Below are 21,965 nucleotides of genomic sequence, written 5' to 3'. Positions count from 1 at the left end.
TCCACCAACAGAGGAATCATCTCTGTCCCATCATTAGAGGCCTGAAATTGCTCTTATCATTATGAAACAATTGCCATTCTTGATTTTACAATCATCTTTAATTTGTCATATGATACTGAATTCTGTGGCCACCATCTTACATCATCATCTTCATGAAATTATGAAATTATAAGTATCACTTGCATGTTATCAATGACAAAAGCATGAAATGAGTAACAAAATAGCTTATAGATACATTTCAAAGAACAGTTAGAAGAATTGAGACAAAAACATTAAAACACTACGTTCTTCAGATGACAAGACAAACTGGGGACTTTTCTAGAATCTGAGTGCATTAGTCTTTAAAAGAGAAAGATCAGGTGTCAGCGGCTACTGCAATACTACATAAAGTGCTAATTTTACAGCTAATAAACAAAAAGATTAAGTTCAATGCATTCATCTGCAACCAGGTTTAGTATGCAATTCGCCTTATAATTAACCTCTTGTAAAGTAGCAATGTAGTTATTCTCAATTATCTTGTGAAGTAAACAGGATTTTAGAGTCGGCCATTTTATTTTTTACCCATTTAGTGTAAATATAGACTAAATATGATGATGCGACGGCCCAATATGTTGTGTATATCAGTCACGCATCTTGTATGATAGTAAGTAAAACGTTTACAGAGCACTGATTAAATTAATTTAGATTTTTTTTGTAAGCCAACAAATACGTGAACTGAGAAGCACACATTTACACCATAAAATAGCCGTTTTGTTATACTTGTCTAAACACTGTAGTTACATCCTTTTAATCCGGTATCCAGCGTTCATACAGCAAGAAAAACGATATCTAACGCTAACAAATAGTCGCAAATACATTGTGTGAATGATGTACATGTTTACCCCCCTGCCTCTGCTCTTAGTAACAGAGGGGCTTCATACATTAGATACGGTTTTGTTAGTGGATAAAGAGATTTGCTCTCGCTACCAAGCCAAGGACATCCAAAGCTTAAAAAAAAATCCAATGGAAGACCATTTAAAAAATGTTGTCCTTTCAAAAAAATAAGGTTTCCCTCTTGTCACTCCACAGAATGTGTTTTCTGTGGTCACAGTTTTTCAGTCATCTCTCGGTTTGTTCTAAGAAAGGTCTCTCATGTTTGAATCAAAGAGTATGTAGAGTTTCTTATGGTCTCTTCTCCATATGTCTGTCACGGTCATATGTGTTACAAATGCCACTCGAGTACTTTGACATCATCCTCAAGAAAGAAACGGATCTGGTAAAGTGAAGTAGTCAGATCTTCTCGTCAGTCATTTCCAGAAACTGAGCATAAACATCCCTTGAACACTCCCCTTTTTGGTTGAACAGAAACTTGTAGTAGCTGCCATCAGCACAAATAGCTGGAGGAGGATTGAAGAAAAAAATTAGTCATCAAACAGCTGAGCAATTGCAAGTCAGTAAATGATTGATTATTCGCAGCACATGCATCTATTTTTTTTTTAATATGAGCTCATGTTTAAAGTGTGCATTTAATACGCTTCACTCTACCTATGACAGCGTTGGGTTCTGTTCCAAAGGCACAGACGCAGGGCGAACCGGATGGGACCTGGAACTTGGAGAAACTCCACTTGGAGCTGAAATACTTGGGGAGAAAACTGGCCGATGCCAAGCTGTGGTAAAACAGGGTTTAAGGACTGTAAACAACATTTGCAATAAATAGATAATAAAAAGTTGATGATTTCAACTGAAAGCTTTAGTGTGGTCGAAACACAAACCTGGACTGCTTGTTCCTTTTGGGATCCTCGGCAGCAAATATGTGGACTGTGCCATGGTCACTCGATACGCAGATAAGAGAGGCATCTTGGTTGAAATTGATGCTGAAATAGAAACACACTCTGTTATAAATACACACATATATTCCTCTTTACAGTAATACAATAGAATATATATTGTGTGCAATGTTATACCAGTATATATTGGCAGTTTGCGATCCTCTTCTCAGCTCCTGAATAAGTTGACCTGCTGAGGTGTCGAATATTCTGATCAGGGTCCCCTAAAGAGAAGACATTTTCTCTTTTAGTCAATCGCTGACATGCAGTGCTGGAACAACCAGTGTGAATCTAGTGACATGATCAAATCGATTTGCTCTTCATGAAACACACATGAAGACGGAAATGATCAAATGGTGCCAAAATCAACAGTGGCACTGAACTGACTTTTTCAGACGCCGTGGCTATCCGTGTGCCCTGAAGATTGAGAGCGATGCAGCACAGAGCTCCTTCATGTGCAGGAATATCCACAGGAGGTTTCTCTGTATTGGCCAGATCTACGATCTGAACGTGTCCGGAGTGAGTGGCTGGAAACGCTAGCAATGAATTGTTGCTGTTTGGGCACAAGACACACAAACCTGCAAAGACAGTCATAGTCTTATAATAATGTTTGTGGGTTAGTATAAGACCACGGATGAATTGCTACAATACAACTTACCTTTAGGGTTATAGCATGTTTCAAAGACATGCAGCTGATGAGGATTATGAGTAAATGTGAACACTTTAATCATGGAGTCCAGGACCACCACAATTCTGAAACACACACAAAAACAGACTTTTATAAGGAACTTAAATCGAATCATTATTGTTTTCTTAATAAATCCACAAACTACGGACCAGAGTTATCAGAAGGCACCAACTCTGGTGGAGGGCTGCTTTTGTAGTTATCAGACATGTTTAGAGTTAAATTAATTTTATACCAAAGAATTTAAGTGAAGAGTCCAACTACAAGAACATATGAGATCAATACCTGTCACGGCGAAGCTTAACGGCTTTGACCTCTGTGGAAAACTCAATCTCTATCACAGTCTTTTTCTTCAGGTCATCCCAAATCATCACTTACACAAAAGACAGGAAAGATTTACTTGCAGAAACAATACATGTGTCAACCAGATGCAAAATCCAGTAGAACATGCATTAAAAAAAGCCATCAAACAGATGAAAGAGAAACATACCTTTATTGGGAGGGTACTTTGGTTTTTTCCCACCTCCTACAAGCGCAAGATAATTGCATCGAAAAAGCATCTCCACGTGACCAACTCCTCCCTCAAGAAACTCTGAGAGCAAAGAGAATTAATGAAAGTCAACAACACAATAAAGCAGGGATACTGTCGATGACACAGATCCCATAAACTGAATGGTGAATCAATAACTGTTGCTTAATGTTTAGAGATAGTGAAATTGACAGTCGTGGACTAAGCGTATGTGTTGTCTGTAACAGCTTATGCATTTATACTCAACATCTGTGTTACAAAAGACAACTGATGTCTTCATTTGTTGTGTGCATTTGCATTAATAAGGCAAGTTTTAAAAAAATCACAAGCCAAAATCTCAAATGACTAACTTTCACGTATTGTTTTAATCTTTGTGAACCCCTGCTGTAAATGTCTTATCCAAACATAGTTCAGGGTGTGTTTATTGAATATCTGCAGCATTTAACATGTCATGAAAGAATAGAAGACTCACCTTGTTTTTCCTTTTCTTTGAGAGGATCTGTGTTATACACCCTGAATCCATTTTCCATTCCACATGCAAAACATCCTGGTGGGGGAAAGAAAAAAAAAAAAACATTTAACGGGAAATACTGGGATTTCCTGCTGCTCTACAGTTTCACCCTTAAGAGGACCATTCTAGAGATGGACTAAACGAAGTAAACATCCACAAGAAGGTGTCAGTCTCAGAAACACAATCATGTATGTGCTTATGACAACCGTTTATAAGCATCTGCTTGGAAAGCAACTAGTGATTTGCTCCCAAGGATGTACTGCAAATGTATTCAGGCACATATACAGCGCTGGAAAAAAAATAAGAGACCACTAGACATTTCTTTCTTAAATCAGCATCTATATATGTATGGCAAACACTCCCTTCCAGTGTCTGTTGAATGAGAAGCAAAGAAGAGCCAGTCCAAGGTTTGCAAAAGACCATAAGGAATGGACCGTAGAGGAGTCCAATTTTCAGCTTTGCCCAACACCTGGTCGTCTAATAGTTAGACAAAGACCTGGAGACGTCTACAAGCCATCCACTGTGAAATTTGTTGGAGGATCGGATGCTCCAGGCCACACAACCAGGTCAATGGAGGTGTGGAAGGAGGACCATTCTCCAGACCTGAACCTGAATTAGAAAAAACTCTGGAATGTGAGCAAGAGAAAGATGGATGGTCAATCCATCTTACAGCTGAGCTGCTTGAATTTTTGTGCCAGGAGTGGCATAAGGACAAGCAACAGTATTGTGACAGACTAGTGGAGAGCATTCAAACGTGTGAAAGCTGCTGTGATGAAAATAACAAGGGATATTCTGACACCACATACTGATTTTTGAACTCTCCCCAAGTAAAAGGCATTAGCATCATGCTGTTTAAAAATGAACATGACCTTGTTTTATCTACATTATGAGGTGTGAAAAAACCTGCAAACTGCAAATAATAAACGCTCCAAATGACAATGTTTATTTCAGAACAGGGAGAAATTGTGTCAGTACTTGACAGAAAAAGACAACAGCGACAACAAAATGTTCACTTTACTCAAATGCATAACTATAAATAGTAAAACCAGAGAAACTGATAATTTCGCAGTGGTCTTTTAACATTTCCGTTGCTGTATTGAGAGAGAGATAGAGATTAAGGATACATGACACTGTTGTGATGACATAAATACAGCCTTGTTATTCACTTATATCGATGGGTTTTTATGGCCTAGATTGTGATAGTGTTAATCAAGTTAACTGAGATCCAAAATGCCCAGAATCATCCCCTGAAAGTCAGACATTAGCCTGGCTACATTAGCTGTCAATGTTTGTTAATATGTTGTGGTCCCTTTTAAGAATATTTCAGTTTATGTGCATATATACATCTTTCAGTCAATTAAAATACATACAATAAATCACAACAAAAAGCTGACAGCAGCACTAGAAGAAAGACACTCATGTGACTTCACCTTTATGGCTAACCAGCTGTTCATGGCTAACTGTTATGGCTAACAATTTCGTTAGCTTGCTAGGCAAAACGGTAATCTTATAGTGTGATAGATCTTACAACACGACGTCTGGACTAAAAACATCCGAATAAAAAAAAAAAAACTGATGCGTTTTTTGATGTCTAACATGAATAACAATCCACTGGCTTCTGTGTTTCTTAAACTTAAGTTAACGATAAGAGTGTTTTTAGCTTGCTTTAGCTAATAGTAAACATCTTACCGTGATCCTGGTTAAATCCAGCATAAAGTAGTCCATTGCCGTGGGGATTTGATGGTAATAAATCCATAGTGATTGACGTTATTTGGCTAATCTAAATGAAAAGACTGTACGCCTAACGAAAGGACGTCATTGCTCTGAGAAGGCTAGAGCTGGGAGGCTAATGCTATGTTCACGGGGGTTAATATCATGACTGTCTCTGCAACCAGGAAATGAAGTTGACAGAGTGCCTGTTGTTCCTCTTTTCTCCGGTTTAAGCGCAGCTACGACCGCGGATCGTACAGTAATCTCACTGCAGGAGTCCCACTGTTCAATCTTTATGTGCTCTGCTTATTTCTATAAATCAGGAAAAACATAGAAAGTATTACAGTGCTGCGGTCTACACATGACTAACATGGACATTTACCAACCGTTTACTTATCGATATATTTAAGTAGCTGTTGCGCACTTTCTGTGCAGCAAAAAACGCGGTTTTGCTAAAGGTTTATTTAAACGGGGCGTGAAAGGTATTTCAGGCGATATAAAATATTATACGTAAAGTTTAAATGTACTTGAAGAATCAACAGTTAACAGTGAATCGCCTGTGTTGCAACGTAGTCGCTGCCCCAGTGGCCTAATGGATAAGGCACTGGCCTCCTAAGCCAGGGATTGTGGGTTCGAGTCCCATCTGGGGTGACTGGTTTTCTTATTTTGCGTATGATTGATTTAGTATATCATAGTTTTCAGTCACGTGACCGGCTCTAAGCCTTAGAAAGCAACATAGAAGTGTAACATAAGCCTGTCAATGTTCCATCGCAAATATTTAGATCACCTCTCAAAAGAAAAAAAGAAATGTATGTGAACAAAGTGCAAGTTTGGGCCATTTGCAATCCATCTTAAGCACCCGCGGCTTGAATCATTTGAATCATTGTACAGTGCGACAAAACTACCATATTTTAGTTCAATTCTACTTATATTTTAGTCGATTTGTTGGTGCTAAATAATATGTGCGATAATTATGATCCATTATTTACCATTTAATATATATAATATTTTCTTAGTATTTATATTACACTTAGTGCAGTGTTTAGGTTTAAATTAGAAAACGTTTTTAAATGCAAGTGCAAAGAGGCAAATTAAATGCATTGATAGACAGAAAATAATTTTCATGTGTTGTGCCATGGTTTAACCACTAGATACCCGTATAAGCTGTTTAATGTTGCTCTAGACCAGTTATATTTTTGATTTTGCACCTGAATGGGTATTTAGACATTATCAAACACGCAATTTGAATAAGTTTCAAATTTTTAAATGTCTATTACTATAAAAAATTACTATTCACATAACAGTGATATTTTATATTCACGTAAGCGTACATCATAAGTGAATATTTAAAAGGCAAGCAAATAAAAATGTTACAATAAAAAAATACGAAAATAATGTTTATAGACACAAGGTAACCAACTGCATTGTGCAAACCGGTGAGAACCACAGACTGTATAAGTGTGTTGTCGGGGATAATTATTATTTTAAAAAAGAGACTTTCAGTTTTTGTATCAGGTGGTTCCATGGTGTAATGGTTAGCACTCTGGACTCTGAATCCAGCGATCCGAGTTCAAATCTCGGTGGAACCTGTACTTATTGTTTAATTGTGTTGCATAAAGAAAATAATCTACAATGCTGTACTTCGTTGTGTCTTCATGAGCACTTTACACACACTTTTTAATGTAAGCACGCATCTGAAACCAAAGCGGATTTCACCCGGATGTTTTCGTTGCACGAGCATGTTCCTCATTTTCAACATGGCGGCGACCATGGTTACAAGTTTATGTTTCTTACAGCTGCGTAAAATATTATGTTCGAGGAATATATGCCGTAATTTAGTAAATGTAGGCCTACTCGGTAATGTCAAAACGCGACCGAAACACATAACATGCAACAGCTATTCCCACATGAAACAGGCATCGCATTTTACACAGGTGATCATATTTTGATTTCTCCATGATACAAAAAACATAATTTGTGTATTTGTTCCATGATACTCATTGATGTGCAACATAGCACTGCTTAAACATAATGTTATTTTCTTCTAAGGACGATCGGTTCTCGCGCATCCCGGTCGGTAAGAAGTTCAGGATTCACATTCAGCATATCTGTAATAAACCGACCCAAATCCGCAGCTCATGAACTTTCATCTCTTCTAGATAAACTGAAGATAACATACAGTCGGAGCAGTGGACCCGGTGGTCAACATGTCAATAAAGGTAAACTGCGTTTCGTTCTTGAAGGTTTTCTGCAGCAGCTGCTATATGGCAAGCCGTTTTAACATTTAGTCTTTAAGCCGTGCTAGTATCCATATTCATGCTACTAGTACTTATTTTTAAGATACTAGTATCTGAAGTATTTTATTACTTAATAATTCTAATTCTTTAGCTAGTGTCTTTTGTAAAGTTACTAGTACTTAGTTATTAGATAGTACTAGATCTTTTTCATTAGTGTGTGGGCGCCCCTGGCAGGGGCGTCGCACCTGTGGGGGATGTGGGGGTTTTAACACCCACACTTTTCCCGGTGAGAGGGTTCGACACCCGCACGTTTTCTGCAGTTTTCCCGCAGTTTTGCACAAACGCCTTACTACAGTCGCTCCTCCGTTTCTCTGGCCGCTCTGTGTCTGCGCTCGCCGCGGCTGCCTCCTCCCCCTCCCTCTCAAACATGACACCGGCTTTGAGTGTGACTGGCTGATGATTGGCTGCTCTGCCTTAAGTCCCGCCTCTCTTGGCATGTTATTGGTCATCTCTTGTTGAGGAGGCGGGAACTTATGGATATGGTTATTTACATCTCCCTTTTCCAGGTACTTTGAATGAGTGTTTATGTTTTCGTGGTTTTTAAATAAGCTTGATATGTGTTTGAGAAGATGTTCTGTTAATCGTTTTGTTGACATGTCGAGTGTTTTCGGTATTATATTTCGTTTTTTAGACTAATGCTAATTGCTATTATTGGGATATTGTTCAGCAGCTATTGTTTGCATACCTGTTGAAGAACTATGAAAGAAAAGTGTATATTATTTTAAAGTTTAAAAACAGTAAATTGTTACATTATTTATACCACCAGAGAAAAAGCTTTGTGTGGGCGTTTTTTTCTCCCCTTTTCTGATTTTTTATTTTTTATTTTTTTTTAATGTAGGATTATTTTTTTTTTCCCAGCCAAACGCTGCAAGCCGGAAATCCCGCACAGTGCCAGAGAACTTTAAGCCTTGCATTTTGTACCCCTCTGTCAATGTATTCATCATTTTTGTTTATAAACAAACCACATCCATCCCCCGCACTTTTGAAAAGCTTGCTACGCCCCTGGCCCCTGGATACTAGTTTATTCCAATATTGACTACTATCAGTGCCGGTGTTGTGCCCAATTTCAACCCCCTGCCGAATTATTACCCCCCTTGTTCAAGACACTACATGATTGCCTAATTCTAACCCCGCCCCTAATACTAACCCCTCCCCCAGACTTACTCCTAAACCTACCAATACTAGGTGGGTAATAATTAGGCAGGGGGTCAAAATTGGGCACAACACTGGCCCTACCTAATAAGCTATGTAAGTGGCTGCATAGAGCCCCATGGCCACCAGGTGGCCCCGTGTCAGGGGTTCAGACAGCAATCACGGGAGTAAGGTGAGATGATGGTGATGGCAACAGCTGAGCTGGAGCATTCTCTGAAGCTGTACTTCCATAGGAATTAATTAAAAACGTTCAAGGACATGCATTGTAAGTTTCTGACAAATCTAGTAGAATACAATGCAAGCTCAGAACCTCCGGTTCTGATTGCGAAAGCGAAACTAAAAATGATGTGCGCGCGCATTCAAACGCAATATCAATTCCAGCAGTTTGAGAGCGGCTGGGGCTCTCTGATGCATGCAAATTAGGCTGCGAACAATATCTAGGCTGTAATTAGTATGCACAATTTAATAAGATGCGTAGTTATAACCATCTCCTAGCTCTGTATTATGTTTGAAGAGAAAATTTGTTTTCTGTTTGTGCTTTGATTTGAACATTGAAAGAGTTGCTTACTTTGATTATTATATATATATATATATATATATATATATATATATATATATATATATATATACTATTTTGATTACTATATGGTTGCACTTAGACTAAAAATTAACTGTTTTTATTATCATTATTATTATTATTTATTTCTATTATCAATTTGTAAAAAAAGTTCAGATATGAGGTCAAACAAGTACAATTCTATAGCTCGGAAGAGACTCATGAAATCATACAAAAGAGAAGTCAGTCAGTTGAGTCTGTGGCAAATTATTTTACAGTGCTTGACTATTGTTTGTTATTGCATATAATAATTCATAGTCATAAAGCAGAACTGAGATGGCATTTATTGCCAGATTAGTTAAAACATTTCAAATGCACCTGCCAACTATTTTAAAATTTCATTAATTAAAAGACAAGCTACATTTGGGTGAAACTTGTTTACTGTTTTTCATAATTACTGTATATTACTTGTAGAAAAACTTAAAGAATGTATAAAGAATGTTATTAGCATATTTTTGTGTTTTGCTTTGGTACTGAAATTGGTACCGAGAACCGTGGATTTTCACTGGTATCGGTACCGAATACTGAAATTTTGGTACCGTGACAACACTAGTTATTATATATTATTATTATTTATTTATTTTATTTATATATTTTTTCTATCTGCTGAATGTAAGCTTTTCCATATTCCAAGCTTGCCTGCCGCACTTGGGACATCACATTAATGTGCGAGTTTTCAAATCATTCAAATCAAATAAATTATTTGATAATGGATTTTAAATCAACAGGGTTGAGGCATCAAAAGTAATTAACTAAGCCGTTTTATGGATGGCAACTGAAATATTATCACTGAAATCTTATTAGTAATTAGTTACACTACTAGTTACTGAAAAATCACACACTACTATTTAATTATACTTTTCTTATTATGCTAAAAATGAATGTGTGTAAGGTTAGGGTTAGGTTAATGTAACTAAACAGTAGTTCAGGATAATATTGGAATGGTTTTGTCAAATAACAATGCCTTTCAGGTCAAACGTTTAACAGTTCTAAATATTGTTGAACACATCCATTAATCCTATACAATGTAAACATTACGTGTCAAAAAGGTATTTTAGTCAGTATTTTGTTTTGCCACTTTATATTTTGTAATATTTATTTGCAGTCAGTACAAAAGCAGAGGTCCGTTTCCATGTGCAAACAGCAGAATGGATTCCAGAAGAAGTGAGGCAAGAGATTCTCTTAAAAGTAAGTGTAACCTCTTCAGTAAGTCTTATAATAGCAAGCACGTGTGAAACATCCACTGCTCAAAGCATTAATACTTGTGTCAACAGAATAAAACACGTGTCAACAAAGCTGGAGAGTTAATTGTGACCTCGGAGATTAGCAGAAGCCAACAGAGAAATCTAGAAGACTGTCTTCAGAAGATCTCAGAAATGATTACTGAAGCCAGCCAGCAGAAACCAGAGCCTTCTGAGGAGGATATCGCCCTGAGAGCTCATAGGTTAGAATGCATGAAGCAAAGCATACGTGTAAAAAGTATTACAAATGCAATATTTGTTTTAACAAAAATAGGTAATAGATGTTTTGTCTGTCTGTGCAGATTAGAGAAAAGAAATTTGGAAAGACTCAAACAGAAGAAATTACATACCGCAACAAAGCAAGCAAGACGAATTGACTTTGACTGAACCCAAAACATTATTGTTTGTTCTGTATTCAAACTTTGATATAAACATTGCAAAATGACACTGTAAAGGTTGTATGTTCTTTTGCTGGTTGTAGGTTGTAGCATCTACTGAAGTACATTTCAGATTACTTGAATCAACATATGAATTAAATAATTAATTATTCTGTATTCATTAATTCAATACTATTGTAGTGCATTTAATTAGAATTAAGATGTGTATAACACTAGAATTTACTCATCCAGTTCACTTGCCATAAATGTGACAAAAACTAAAAAAAAAAATATATATATACACATATCAAAATTATTATTTGTCTCGCAGTAAACGAACGTGATACATTGTAAGAAAATGACGTCAGAAAGTGGTTTTGGGGATGAGGATATATAAAAAAAAAATAAAAAAAAAAAAGGGCACCTAGCAGAGGATGGTTTCGATCCATCGACCTCTGGGTTATGGGCCCAGCACGCTTCCGCTGCGCCACTCTGCTTAATATGATTAGGCAATCCAGATCTAGTAATACTGTGCACAAGCAGATTCAACAAATCTATATTCATTAAGTGATCCATTGCAAAATTTATACTACGTTTTTAAAACAAATTCGCCGTTTTAAAATTGAATTAATATTGCTGTATGTTTCTGTGACATAAATAATTGTAAAAATGCGACCACGAAGGGACTCGAACCCTCAATCTTCTGATCCGAAGTCAGACGCCTTATCCATTAGGCCACGCGGTCCACATATACGTGCCACTTCCACAACATTGTATGAACATTAATTGTATTAATATTAATACAAGCCACGATAACAACCTGATGACTCTGGTTTGACTTGGAACGATTACTCGCGGCAGAGGAACAAACGAGCATTTAGCAACAAACTAACTTAGTTTTCATGTAACGTTACAATTGTTACCATTATTGTTACCAATAATTAGACATCTAACAATTTAACTTACATTTTTCATTGATCGCAGGTGATCGATTCTGCATAAATACATTTTGCTCTGTAGAGTAACGCGTCCACTCAGCTGTTACACGTCACAACCAAAGGCGTCACCAGAACCAACAACCAGTTTAAAGAATGAATCACTCTTTAGATCTAATTTATCAAACAGGTTTGCAAGATGACAACTGGTCACGATTCAGTGTGATTCATTCGTACGGTTCACTAACTCTGATAGTTTACAGCTGTCTCTCCCATAGCAATAGTAAGGATATTATAAAAAAAAAAAAAAATAATAATAATAATAATACAAATAAATGCTGGATGAGGTGATATTACCAACAACCAAGAAGAAAAACTGGCGAGTGTCTTCTACCATTTGTCAACGACGAAGCAACTCCTTTTTACATATGCAGCTTGTGAACGACTCGCTGCTAGTAAAGCTGATTTATATCCAAAACAGTATTAAAAACTGAGTATCATAAAAAGAGCTGGGGCCTGTGAACGGCTAAAGACGCATATTGCTGAATAAGAGCATGTGTGTGGTGTGTGTATTGCTGTGTGTTCACTTGAGGGCAACAATATAAACTACTGCATTCTTATTTTTACTTTTAAAACTATACATCTTCAAAAAGAAGCTTTTTATTATTGTTATTATTCATAACTGCAAAAAAAAAAAAAATGTACAGACTAAACTTTTGGCATAAAACAATACTGTTATTCATTGTCAAAATAGCCAAATAAAACTCTTTGCGACACAGTGAAACATGAAAACTTACAAGGAAGGACATTTTTAAAGGCTCTGTATATGTTGTTTTCTAGTAAGTTCTAGTTTCTTTCAAGCTTATTCAACTAAAAAATGGGTTCCCAAATCAATTACTTATACCATGAACAACAGGACACACTTTATATGCTTTAAATTAAATTCAGGTTTGTTGCAAAAGCAGTATTAGTGCTTATCAGCCAGTCTCTGAAGTAGAGCGATAATGGTGTCCTGCTTGGATGAGATCAGCTCCAGTGCCGTCGCCATCCTCCCCATCGCATCAGCCATGGCCCGTGCTGATTTCTCCTTGCGCCGCTCACGCACATCTGCCTTGCGCTGGTGTTGCTCGTCTAAACGGATGCGCTCTTCTTGAGCGGTGAGGAAACTGCGAAGAAGAGCGGTGCGTTCCTCAGCTTGCCCCTGCTGCTGAGCTACTCGAGAGGCCATGGAGTTGAGCCGAAGATGGTGTAACCTCCGCTTCAGCGGCTGACGGTTCACCAGCGGCACTGACTTTGGTGAAAGGGAGGGCAGAGGCGTCTCTGTGCTACAAGAGGGGCTGGGGTTTAATTTTGGGGTAACTTTGCACAGCACTGGGGACGTCACAAGTGTAGGGATCGGGGAAGAGGTTGTGATGATTCCAGTGGGAAGGAGGCACGAGGCGGCCATTGCAGCCACCGGCACGCTGTTCGACGCACGATCCTCTGATCTTACACCTGCTTTGGCTGTGGTTGCAAATCCAACAAGAGTAGCTGAAGCAGGGCCTCTCTGAGCAAATTTAGTCTTTCCTAGTATATTATCCATCATCTGTAATGAAAAAAATAGAAAAGAAAACAGAACAGGGAAGATTATTCAGTAATTCACCACTGTATTTCCACTGTCCTAATTTTTTTTTTTTCGTCATTGATATTCCTGATATCAGCATTTATATGCATTTTATTATTCAAGCACCTAAGGTAATATATTTCAGTATTTCTATAAAGGGCAATACCCATGCGTTAAAGGGATTGTTCACCCAAAAATAACTCACCCTCAAGCCATCCTAGATGTATACGACTTTCTTTTATCAGACGAATATGAATGGAGTCACATTAGAAAATATCTTGGAAGAGCTAGAGATTACATTTTATAAATTTGTAAGCATGGATATTTTTTTCTTCCAAAAATGCATTGATTGCTTCAGAAAGACTTTATTAACCCCCCAGAGCTGTGTGTGCGGAGCCTTTTTTATGTTGGATTTATGCGTTTATATTGGACTTCAACATTTTACACCCCATTCACAGCCATTATAAAGCTTGGAATAGCCAGGATATTTTTAATATAACTCCAGTTGTATTGGTTTGAAAGAAGAAAACCGTATGCATCTAGGATGGCTTGAGCGTGAGTAAATCATGGGCTAATTTTCATTTTGAGTGAACTTTCCGTTTAATATTATGGCTTCTTCAAACATTCTTGAAATGGGAATGCTTGGAGCAGCAAACAATATGATAAAAACATGCCAGAAATTTCAAAGGAAAGAATTTAATTTTGAAGAAATAAACCTGCATCATTAACAAAATGCCCACAAGCTCTTACTTCAAAGTACTCCCATGAGGTCTTTGTTTGGCCTCCACACAACGAGCTGCGATCTTTAACTCTCTTGTATGTAACAATGAGGTTATTCCATTTGCGGCGAATCTTCTCTACGGGTAAAGAGTGACCGTGGCTTTCCAGTTCTTTCTGAACGCTCTGGAAGAGAAGCGAGCGCTCGCGTGAGCTGTACACATCCCAGCACCTCTGCATGGCTTCGATGAGGTGCACGATGGCACCATGAGTGAACTCAGAAGATGAGGAAACAGCTTCAATCCCTCGACCACCTGCCAATTTTGAGGACATTGTTTAGCGGCTGCAACACATTATCAAATCAAATCGAAACATTTCATTTTCCATTGAAAACAATCAGAGTGTTATTTTGAAAATGAGCCAGCGTTGGGAAGGTTACTTTGGAAATGTAATAGGTAATAGATGACAAGTTACCCTATTTAACATGTAATAAGTAGTGTAACTGTTTAAGTAGCTTCATTAAAGTAGTGTAACTGATTACTTTTGATTACTTTTCTAAATTTCTAACAAATGTTTTCAACTGTTAATCATTTTGAACATTTAAAACAGGAAGGATTGAGCTTTTTTTTTTTTTAGTGGAACTCAACACTGATTAGTCTCAGACTTTCAAAATCCTTCATCACTATTTAAAAAGAAATATATATTTTAAAGCACAGACAGCACAAAATTAGACTTTAGCACCTCTTTTTACTTTGAGATCATTCTGAAGCTAAATACAGATTTAAAATCATGAAAAGAAATAGCGATGATACCATTTTTGAAATTAAAGAACAAAACAAAAACAAAGCATTAACCCAAATAGGAAATAAACGTGTCCTGAACTCCTGCAACATTAGTGTCTCATATTATAGAGCAGTCAATGCAATTTGGGAAAGCAACCAATCAAATGTAAGAATGTATGTGTGTGATAATATCCAGGTGTAACCCCTTTTGTAATCGTTAACATTTTCATAAGTGACTATTTTAATTACACTTCTTTTTTTCTCTCAGTAACTGAAACAAATTTCCCTTGCATCTATTTTGTAATTATATTAGGTAATTCTGTTACATGTAACTAGTTACTCCCCGACACTGAAAACAGTTACAGCTGGACAGTTCTTCATGGTTTAGTCTTTTACAAGTTAAGGTTCCATACTCACCATGTGGGACTTTGTTGTCTCTGTTGTTAAAAATTGGTGAAGCTGATAAAGCACTGTTAACGCTGATGGGATCTGTGGAGCATACAGAACATGAGATACATCTTAAAACAATGACACTGCTGCAGCTCAAAAGGTTTTAATGAAGCTGACTTGTGCAGAAATACTATCCCAGAGATTACTGGTAGGTCTTGAAATGGCTCAACAATTGATTTCTATGTGAATAAATTAATTAGTTCAAGGCTGCATAGAAATTTGTGATCTCTGACCAAACAGTAGCCAACTTTTCTGAAAGAAGAAAAAATGCATGCAATAGCTGAAAAACAGTTCGCGTGTAAGACTCATGAAAGCAAGCGATAATAACACTCACAGAGTAAAACCGGAGTCGGGGCCTCGAGCTGCTCGCCCTGCTGTGATGATGCTCGTGCAGTCGAGTCGCCGGTAGACGTAAGGTCACCACATAACGGCATGCAACCAGCTGCAGACGGCTCGTTTTTCAGAGGTGTGCCCATCACTGCGCTGCATCAAAGCGCGCGTGAGACGCGAGCAGAGAAACACTGACACTAGCAGACGCGCTACACCTTGTGAAGTAACACGGTTTATAAAGTTTCACAACTTTCCTGAGCAGAGATCACTAAAATCCCGCTCGGATTTTAGGTTTAATTTCAGAATACTGTCACGCAAATTGTAGAGAAAACTGACTGGCCAGTGCAAACCCAACGACGATTTCTAAAGATTTAAGATCAAGTGTAATGGCTGCGCTCCTCTCACAATGTAACTGCGCAACTCTGCTGCGTCTGTGTGTCACGCCATTGGCTGCTGGTCGCCTGCGTCACACGCAGATCTGCAGACGCACACCGCAGACGACGATACTAATAAAATCAGCGTAGGACCGCCGGAGAAACGCAGCTGTTTGATACTATTCATTCAGCCATACAGCTACATTTGAAACCTTTCTCGGTGAAGTCACATTAGTTTGCGGTGCTCGCATAGAGTCATGTCAGGTTATTTCATTAACAGCTGTTAAGAATCATAATTTGAATATGGATTAGTTTAACCCAGTGTTCTCAATATGGTCACAAAATTTTGAGCCCCATTCTATATACATTTTGAAAATACATTTATCAAATATTTTTTTATATAGTTTATTACGCGCGCTTAGAGAACCAAAGTGACCACCAGATGGCGCTGTAGACAAATTAATCAGAATTTGTGATCGTGTTTTCTCTGATGAAGCGCAATTCGCAAACCATATTAATTACACAGAGAAATTATACTTAACTACTGTACTGACCGCTTACAATGTTTTCTCCTATAATACACAACTATCACAAAACATGCCATAAAAAGTTTTCATAAGCCTGTTTTCACTATTTATGGATGTACCAGGTTTGGCAAATGTAGTTGCCAGCTGGAGTGAGATTTTGATGACGTGCTGAATAATTGACACGCCCAGATACGACTAGTATTATTATTAGTAGTAGTAGTAGTAGTATTTCATTTTGTATTCATAATGGAGATTACAGAAATGCTTAAGCCTATGTTGTTTTAGATGCACTGTTTGGAAACTGTCCCCGTGTTTACTTTGCCTACCATATATGTGGGTTAGTAAGATATTTCATATTTCCGAACAATCAGATTTCTTAACTGACTTATATATATATTATGCTCAACATTATTCGGCAAAAAAGTGTATATGAATTGTCAGAGGTGGATTGTTCTGTAAGAGCACACACACACATTCTGTCCCCTGAATACAGTAACATGTTACTGTCGTATTGTTTCTTCATATTCTCCATCTGCCTGTTGACAGTTGACACAGATTTGATTGGTGCAGAATCTTACCTGTTCAGACCAGTCCTGGTTATATCTATAACTGGGCTTGTGTATAGATCATGAGCATCATTGATAACGATGTGACTACTTTTAAAAGTAATGCATTACAATATTGCGTTACTCCCTAAAAAAGAAACGAATTACTATTTAGTAACTTCTACAGAAAGTAGTTTGCTTTTAATATAAAAAAACAACAACAACGTAAATTCATGCCTGAAGGGTGCAGCTGAAACAAATTGCATGAAGAATATAACGCAGGAGAAGAAAGTTCAACAATATTCAGCAATAACCAAAATGAAACACAGTTGTGCCATTTTTGCTTTATATGGTTGAATTGGATCATTGAAGGTCAGTGGCATAGACTACTCAGTTAATAAAATGGGAATAAATACGTAAATGATATGTGTCCTATTTAACATGTTTGTATAATATACTGATTTAGAATTTGACTGTTTTTATTAATTTTGAGGAAAACTGAATCTGTGAAGGTGAATTGAGTAAATACATGTTCATATTTACTCTCGAACTAAGCATCATGTTCACACAGCTTGTGCAATGCCTTGCAATTACTTCTCTCAACTTGACAACACAAGAACTTGTCAGACAAGACATGGGAAACAAAGTAACTTGTCACTTATTTGAAACATTAACTCAGATATTTCCTTCTAAATTAAAAAGTAATAATCTATTGCTTTACTATTTACTTAAAAAAGCAATCTGATTATGTAACTCATGTTACTTGTAATGCGTGACCCCCAACGCTGTTAGCGACATCCAGTCAAACTCTCATTAATATCATGGCCTCCCTTCTTCCAAGAGCGAATGAGTCACCCGGACACAGAAGACAGGTTCCCTTGGCATTATCTCCCCTGTTCTCTCGATATGCTGTCTGGAGTATAAAGCGGTGAAGTTGTGTACAGTCACACTGATAGTCTCTACAATGAAACGTACACAGGGTTATTTCATGGATCTTTCCCCAGAGGGTACACATTCCAAACATATCGCAATTCCACGGATCAGATGACCTGCAAACTTGCATTATGTTGTGTACATTAAAGTTTCTGATGCCCCAAAGTTTCATAGTTGATATGGCATAGACCAATATAAAAACCCATATATTATTTTGCCGGTCACAATGTCCTTATACAGTAGTTAAACTCTCTTTCTTCTTCTTCTTCTTGAAACTGGATGTTTATTTTTTCATGTTTTTGGTTTCTCCTATAGATGCTCAGGATATCTCCAAATACACTGAATTTACTATTTAATTTGAAATGAAGCACTGATGTCCTTTGAATGTTAAGTGAGTGGGCACATAGTGACTCACTCTGATGACTTTTGTTATACATAGTATGGCTCAGTTACCACAGAGACATCTATATGTTGCTATTAATATTGACACCAGCAAACTTGTTTTGAATCTCTAAAGCTTAACTGTAATTGGAAAATATGAGATGATATTGCTTGTTAAAGCTGTGATTAACACAGAATGATGGAACTATCCTTCCAGCATAGAAGTGTGGATAGAATAATGACAATCATATCACCTACATAATTAAAAATAAATAAGCTTTGTGAGGGATTTATGAAAGTCTATAAACCCAGAAAAGATCAAACATGGCAAACATGGTTTTAAATTCTCTGAATAAGTCATCTTCTAATCTTCTGAGGATTTTACACTGCTTGTAGGAAATGCTGAAGATAGAATGTCATTTTGTTCCAGGTAAATAAATATATAATGAGCTAATAGACGTGGGAATTTGCCCTTTTAATCATGTCATCTTTCTCTCTTCTTCTCTTGCTTCTCGCTCTTCTTTCTGCTGTTTCCATGTTCAGCATGAGATCTTCTCAGCACTTACAAGGAGACTAAATTAAAACTATGACTCAAGGCTTCAAAGTATGTCGTTGTATTCTTATTTATACGTCACTTTGGATAAAAGATGAAAATGTGCAGTGATACTATATATGATATACATAAAAAAAAAAATCAACTAATGAGTAACATTTTAAAGCACTTATTTTATTCATCATAAATATGTTGTTTATATTGTTTTATAGTATGTTCATTGTATCTTAATGTTAGTCATTTCATTTGAGGGTTAGTGCACCCAAAAATGTCACTTCTGTTATTATTTAGTGTCCCTCGTGTCATTTCAAATCCGTGTGATGGACTTTCTTCTGTGGAATAAAAAAGAAGATTTTTTTTAAAGATATTTTATATATAGAAACGTTTGTTTGTTAAACCATCATCTAAAAATAAATTGTTAATAGTTCCAGACTGCCATTTTTCTAGTGCATTTATGAGTAAATTTTCACCTGTGATGGATATTTTCATCACTATTTATGTTTGTCCATCTTTTGTCCGAGAAAAAAAAAAAAAAACTACAACAGCAAAGCTGTGGAAGTTTCTGAAATTCAGTTGTTTTGACAAAATATCACCCAATAAGCTGTATTCCTCCTGCAGTCCCTTAACCACCCTTTGATTGAAATCTCCGTATTTAGACAGTTACCTGACATTGGCAGTGTGAAAGTTTCATTATTTCCTCAGATTTTCCCTATATTGTGTTATATCTTCCTGCAAGCTTGCCTCTGTCAATCCCATTTCAGTTCATACAATATGGATTAGATGCAACAAAGGAGATCAATCCTTGCTCTTTTCTTGTACTTAAAATCAATCCACTAGTGCTCCTAGTGCCATGGACACCCACAAGCTCCTACAGAACTGGGCTAATTACCCATCAGCAGCATCCAAGCCTCTAGGTCGTGACTCGTTTGCATTGAAGGTGCTCAAAGACTTGCACAATTCCCAGCCGGCTGACCCTGATCTATACTGGTACAAGTGTCTTAAACGGACTCAGCGGGCACATAAGTAGATAAAAAGTACATTTATTTTGCTACAATAGTGCATCTATTGCTTTAGGCTTGTTCATTTTCAGAGATGCAATGGTAAGTTAGCACATATGACACCAGACCGGATGACAGGTGGAGCCGTAGGCAGAGCTCCAGTTGTACCTCCCTGAGCACCACTGAGTCACACAGAAAGGTCAGGTGACCAGACATATGGCATCTTCTCCCCATGCAGCTACAAATTATACTGTTCTAAGAATTTTCTGCGAAGGTTTTCAGTGGCAAGTTTTATTTTAGTTACCAGAATATTATTCTAAAATGTAGGATACAATTCTCTTAAAACATTCAAAAAAAATTATTAGTAACATTATTAGAACATTATCCCAAACATTCTAGTAAAGATTTTAGTGGGAAGCTTTCCACTGGACACTGGATGTGGACTCAAGTGTTAAAAACCCAACCTTTGTTTGATGATAAATTTAAATGTTCTTATTTTTAATAATTCCAAAAACAGTTTTTCCAGATTCACTTATAATAAGACATATTGACTCTGTCATACATGTACAAAAGGTCTTATTGATGTTAACAGAGGTTTAGATTTTGATGTCTGTTAAAAAGTAAAAGTTTGGTTGGATATCACCATTATGGTGATCAGTGTTTATCTTTAGTTGGGCAGTTTGATATATAAAGATATAATCATTATGAAGCGGATTTGTTATTAGATGTATTCCAGTCTAATCTATGGTATTAGTTGCACACTATTTATCACAGGCACTCAGTGGTTCTACAGATTTAGATCCAGCTGTGTTTTAATCAGATCACTTCAAGGATAAAAAAAAATAAAATAAATAATTGGCATTAAGACACACAGTCATCAAGAATTACTCTATGAATCTCAACAATGGAGACATGCTTCATGCTGCAATCCATTCTGGGTTTATCATACAAAACTCATCCATGGCTCCCAGATTGCATTGCGCCATGGAGCATGTCTCCATTGTTAAGATTCATAGACTTATTATTGATGTCTGTGTGTGCGTAAGCTTTCAGTAGTTCAAAGTGATTTATGAACAATGTGTTTTTAAATACAGATAGAAATACAGATTATCTGATTAAAGCACTGCTGGATCTCATGCTGTTGAAATGTATTACATAAAAGTCAATAAAATGAAATCAATAGCATAGATTACACTCTTGATGAAAATAGCTGATCAGATCACTACAAGATGATAATATCTTTGACACCAACATCATCTGATCACACTTTATCTTGTTGTTTTTGCCATAGCAAACATAGTTAAAACAGCCAAATAAAAACTTATATTGAAAAGTCTAGTCAAACTGCCTAATTACTTATTCAAACCAAACTATTATTTTCAATAAACTGTCAACATCTAAACCTCTCAATAAGAACTTTTTTAAATGTCTGGCAAAAAAAATAAAGCCAGTCTTATTCATAATAAGTGAAGCTGGTAATGCCGTTTTTTTTTTTTTTTTTTTTAATATTTAAAGGGGGGGTGAAATGCTCGTTTTCACTCAATATCCTGTTAATCTTGAGTACCTATAGAGTAGTACTCCATCCTTCATAACTCCAAAAAGTCTTTAGTTTTATTATATTCATAAGAGAAAGATAGTCTGTACCGATTTTTCCCGGAAAAACACGACCGACTGGAGGCGTGACGTGTGGGCGGAGCTAAAGAATCACGAGCGCCAGTAGGCTTTTGCGTTGAGAGCGTTTGGAAGCTGTGACATTACCGTGAGGAAAAAAACATCCAAAACCAACCATGGCTAACAGTCAGATTCAGCGTATATTTATGATCCAGAATCAGATCCAGAGGCTGAAATTTAACAAGAGCAGCATCAGCAACGACGTCTCTATGTGGTATGTACTGAAACTATATATTTGCTTAG

The 21,965-nt window shown here is 36.9% G+C and overlaps 3 protein-coding genes and 3 non-coding genes across 6 annotated transcripts; 3 read left to right on the top strand and 3 right to left on the bottom strand.

The window, feature by feature from the left end:
- Positions 1 to 76: 76 nt before the first annotated feature.
- Positions 77 to 5,591, bottom strand: wdr45b (WD repeat domain 45B). The gene is made up of 10 exons (XM_052570576.1): positions 5,220 to 5,591; positions 3,492 to 3,566; positions 2,981 to 3,082; positions 2,776 to 2,863; positions 2,464 to 2,558; positions 2,193 to 2,383; positions 1,944 to 2,029; positions 1,752 to 1,853; positions 1,525 to 1,646; positions 77 to 1,376 (listed from the first exon to the last, which is right to left on the bottom strand). The coding sequence occupies exons 1-10, from the start codon at positions 5,284 to 5,286 to the stop codon at positions 1,270 to 1,272; spliced, it is 1,035 nt and encodes a 344-aa protein (XP_052426536.1). The 5' UTR covers positions 5,287 to 5,591; the 3' UTR covers positions 77 to 1,269.
- A 227-nt stretch (positions 5,592 to 5,818) lies between these two features.
- On the top strand, positions 5,819 to 5,891 carry trnar-ccu (transfer RNA arginine (anticodon CCU)). Its single transcript has one exon. It is a non-coding gene; the product is annotated as a tRNA-Arg (tRNA).
- Positions 5,892 to 6,757: 866 nt separating this feature from the next.
- trnaq-cug (transfer RNA glutamine (anticodon CUG)) lies at positions 6,758 to 6,829 on the top strand. The gene has a single exon. It is a non-coding gene; the product is annotated as a tRNA-Gln (tRNA).
- A 135-nt stretch (positions 6,830 to 6,964) lies between these two features.
- mrpl58 (mitochondrial ribosomal protein L58) lies at positions 6,965 to 11,108 on the top strand. The gene is made up of 6 exons (XM_052570273.1): positions 6,965 to 7,174; positions 7,290 to 7,317; positions 7,400 to 7,459; positions 10,411 to 10,493; positions 10,580 to 10,749; positions 10,849 to 11,108. The coding sequence occupies exons 1-6, from the start codon at positions 6,980 to 6,982 to the stop codon at positions 10,931 to 10,933; spliced, it is 621 nt and encodes a 206-aa protein (XP_052426233.1). The 5' UTR covers positions 6,965 to 6,979; the 3' UTR covers positions 10,934 to 11,108.
- A 487-nt stretch (positions 11,109 to 11,595) lies between these two features.
- On the bottom strand, positions 11,596 to 11,668 carry trnar-ucg (transfer RNA arginine (anticodon UCG)). The gene has a single exon. It is a non-coding gene; the product is annotated as a tRNA-Arg (tRNA).
- Positions 11,669 to 12,572: 904 nt separating this feature from the next.
- On the bottom strand, positions 12,573 to 16,182 carry si:ch1073-357b18.4 (uncharacterized protein LOC797129 homolog). The gene is made up of 4 exons (XM_052571111.1): positions 15,745 to 16,182; positions 15,378 to 15,449; positions 14,212 to 14,492; positions 12,573 to 13,443 (listed from the first exon to the last, which is right to left on the bottom strand). Exons 1-4 carry the CDS (start codon positions 15,884 to 15,886, stop codon positions 12,826 to 12,828), a joined length of 1,113 nt encoding a protein of 370 aa, XP_052427071.1. The 5' UTR covers positions 15,887 to 16,182; the 3' UTR covers positions 12,573 to 12,825.
- Positions 16,183 to 21,965: the final 5,783 nt, after the last annotated feature.

The sequence above is a fragment of the Carassius gibelio genome, chromosome B12 (assembly GCF_023724105.1).
Source record: "Carassius gibelio isolate Cgi1373 ecotype wild population from Czech Republic chromosome B12, carGib1.2-hapl.c, whole genome shotgun sequence".
In the NCBI taxonomy this organism is placed as follows: Eukaryota; Metazoa; Chordata; class Actinopteri; order Cypriniformes; family Cyprinidae; genus Carassius; species Carassius gibelio.
Note: the sequence above shows the minus strand (reverse complement) of the source record. Positions and strands in the feature narration are given on the sequence as shown.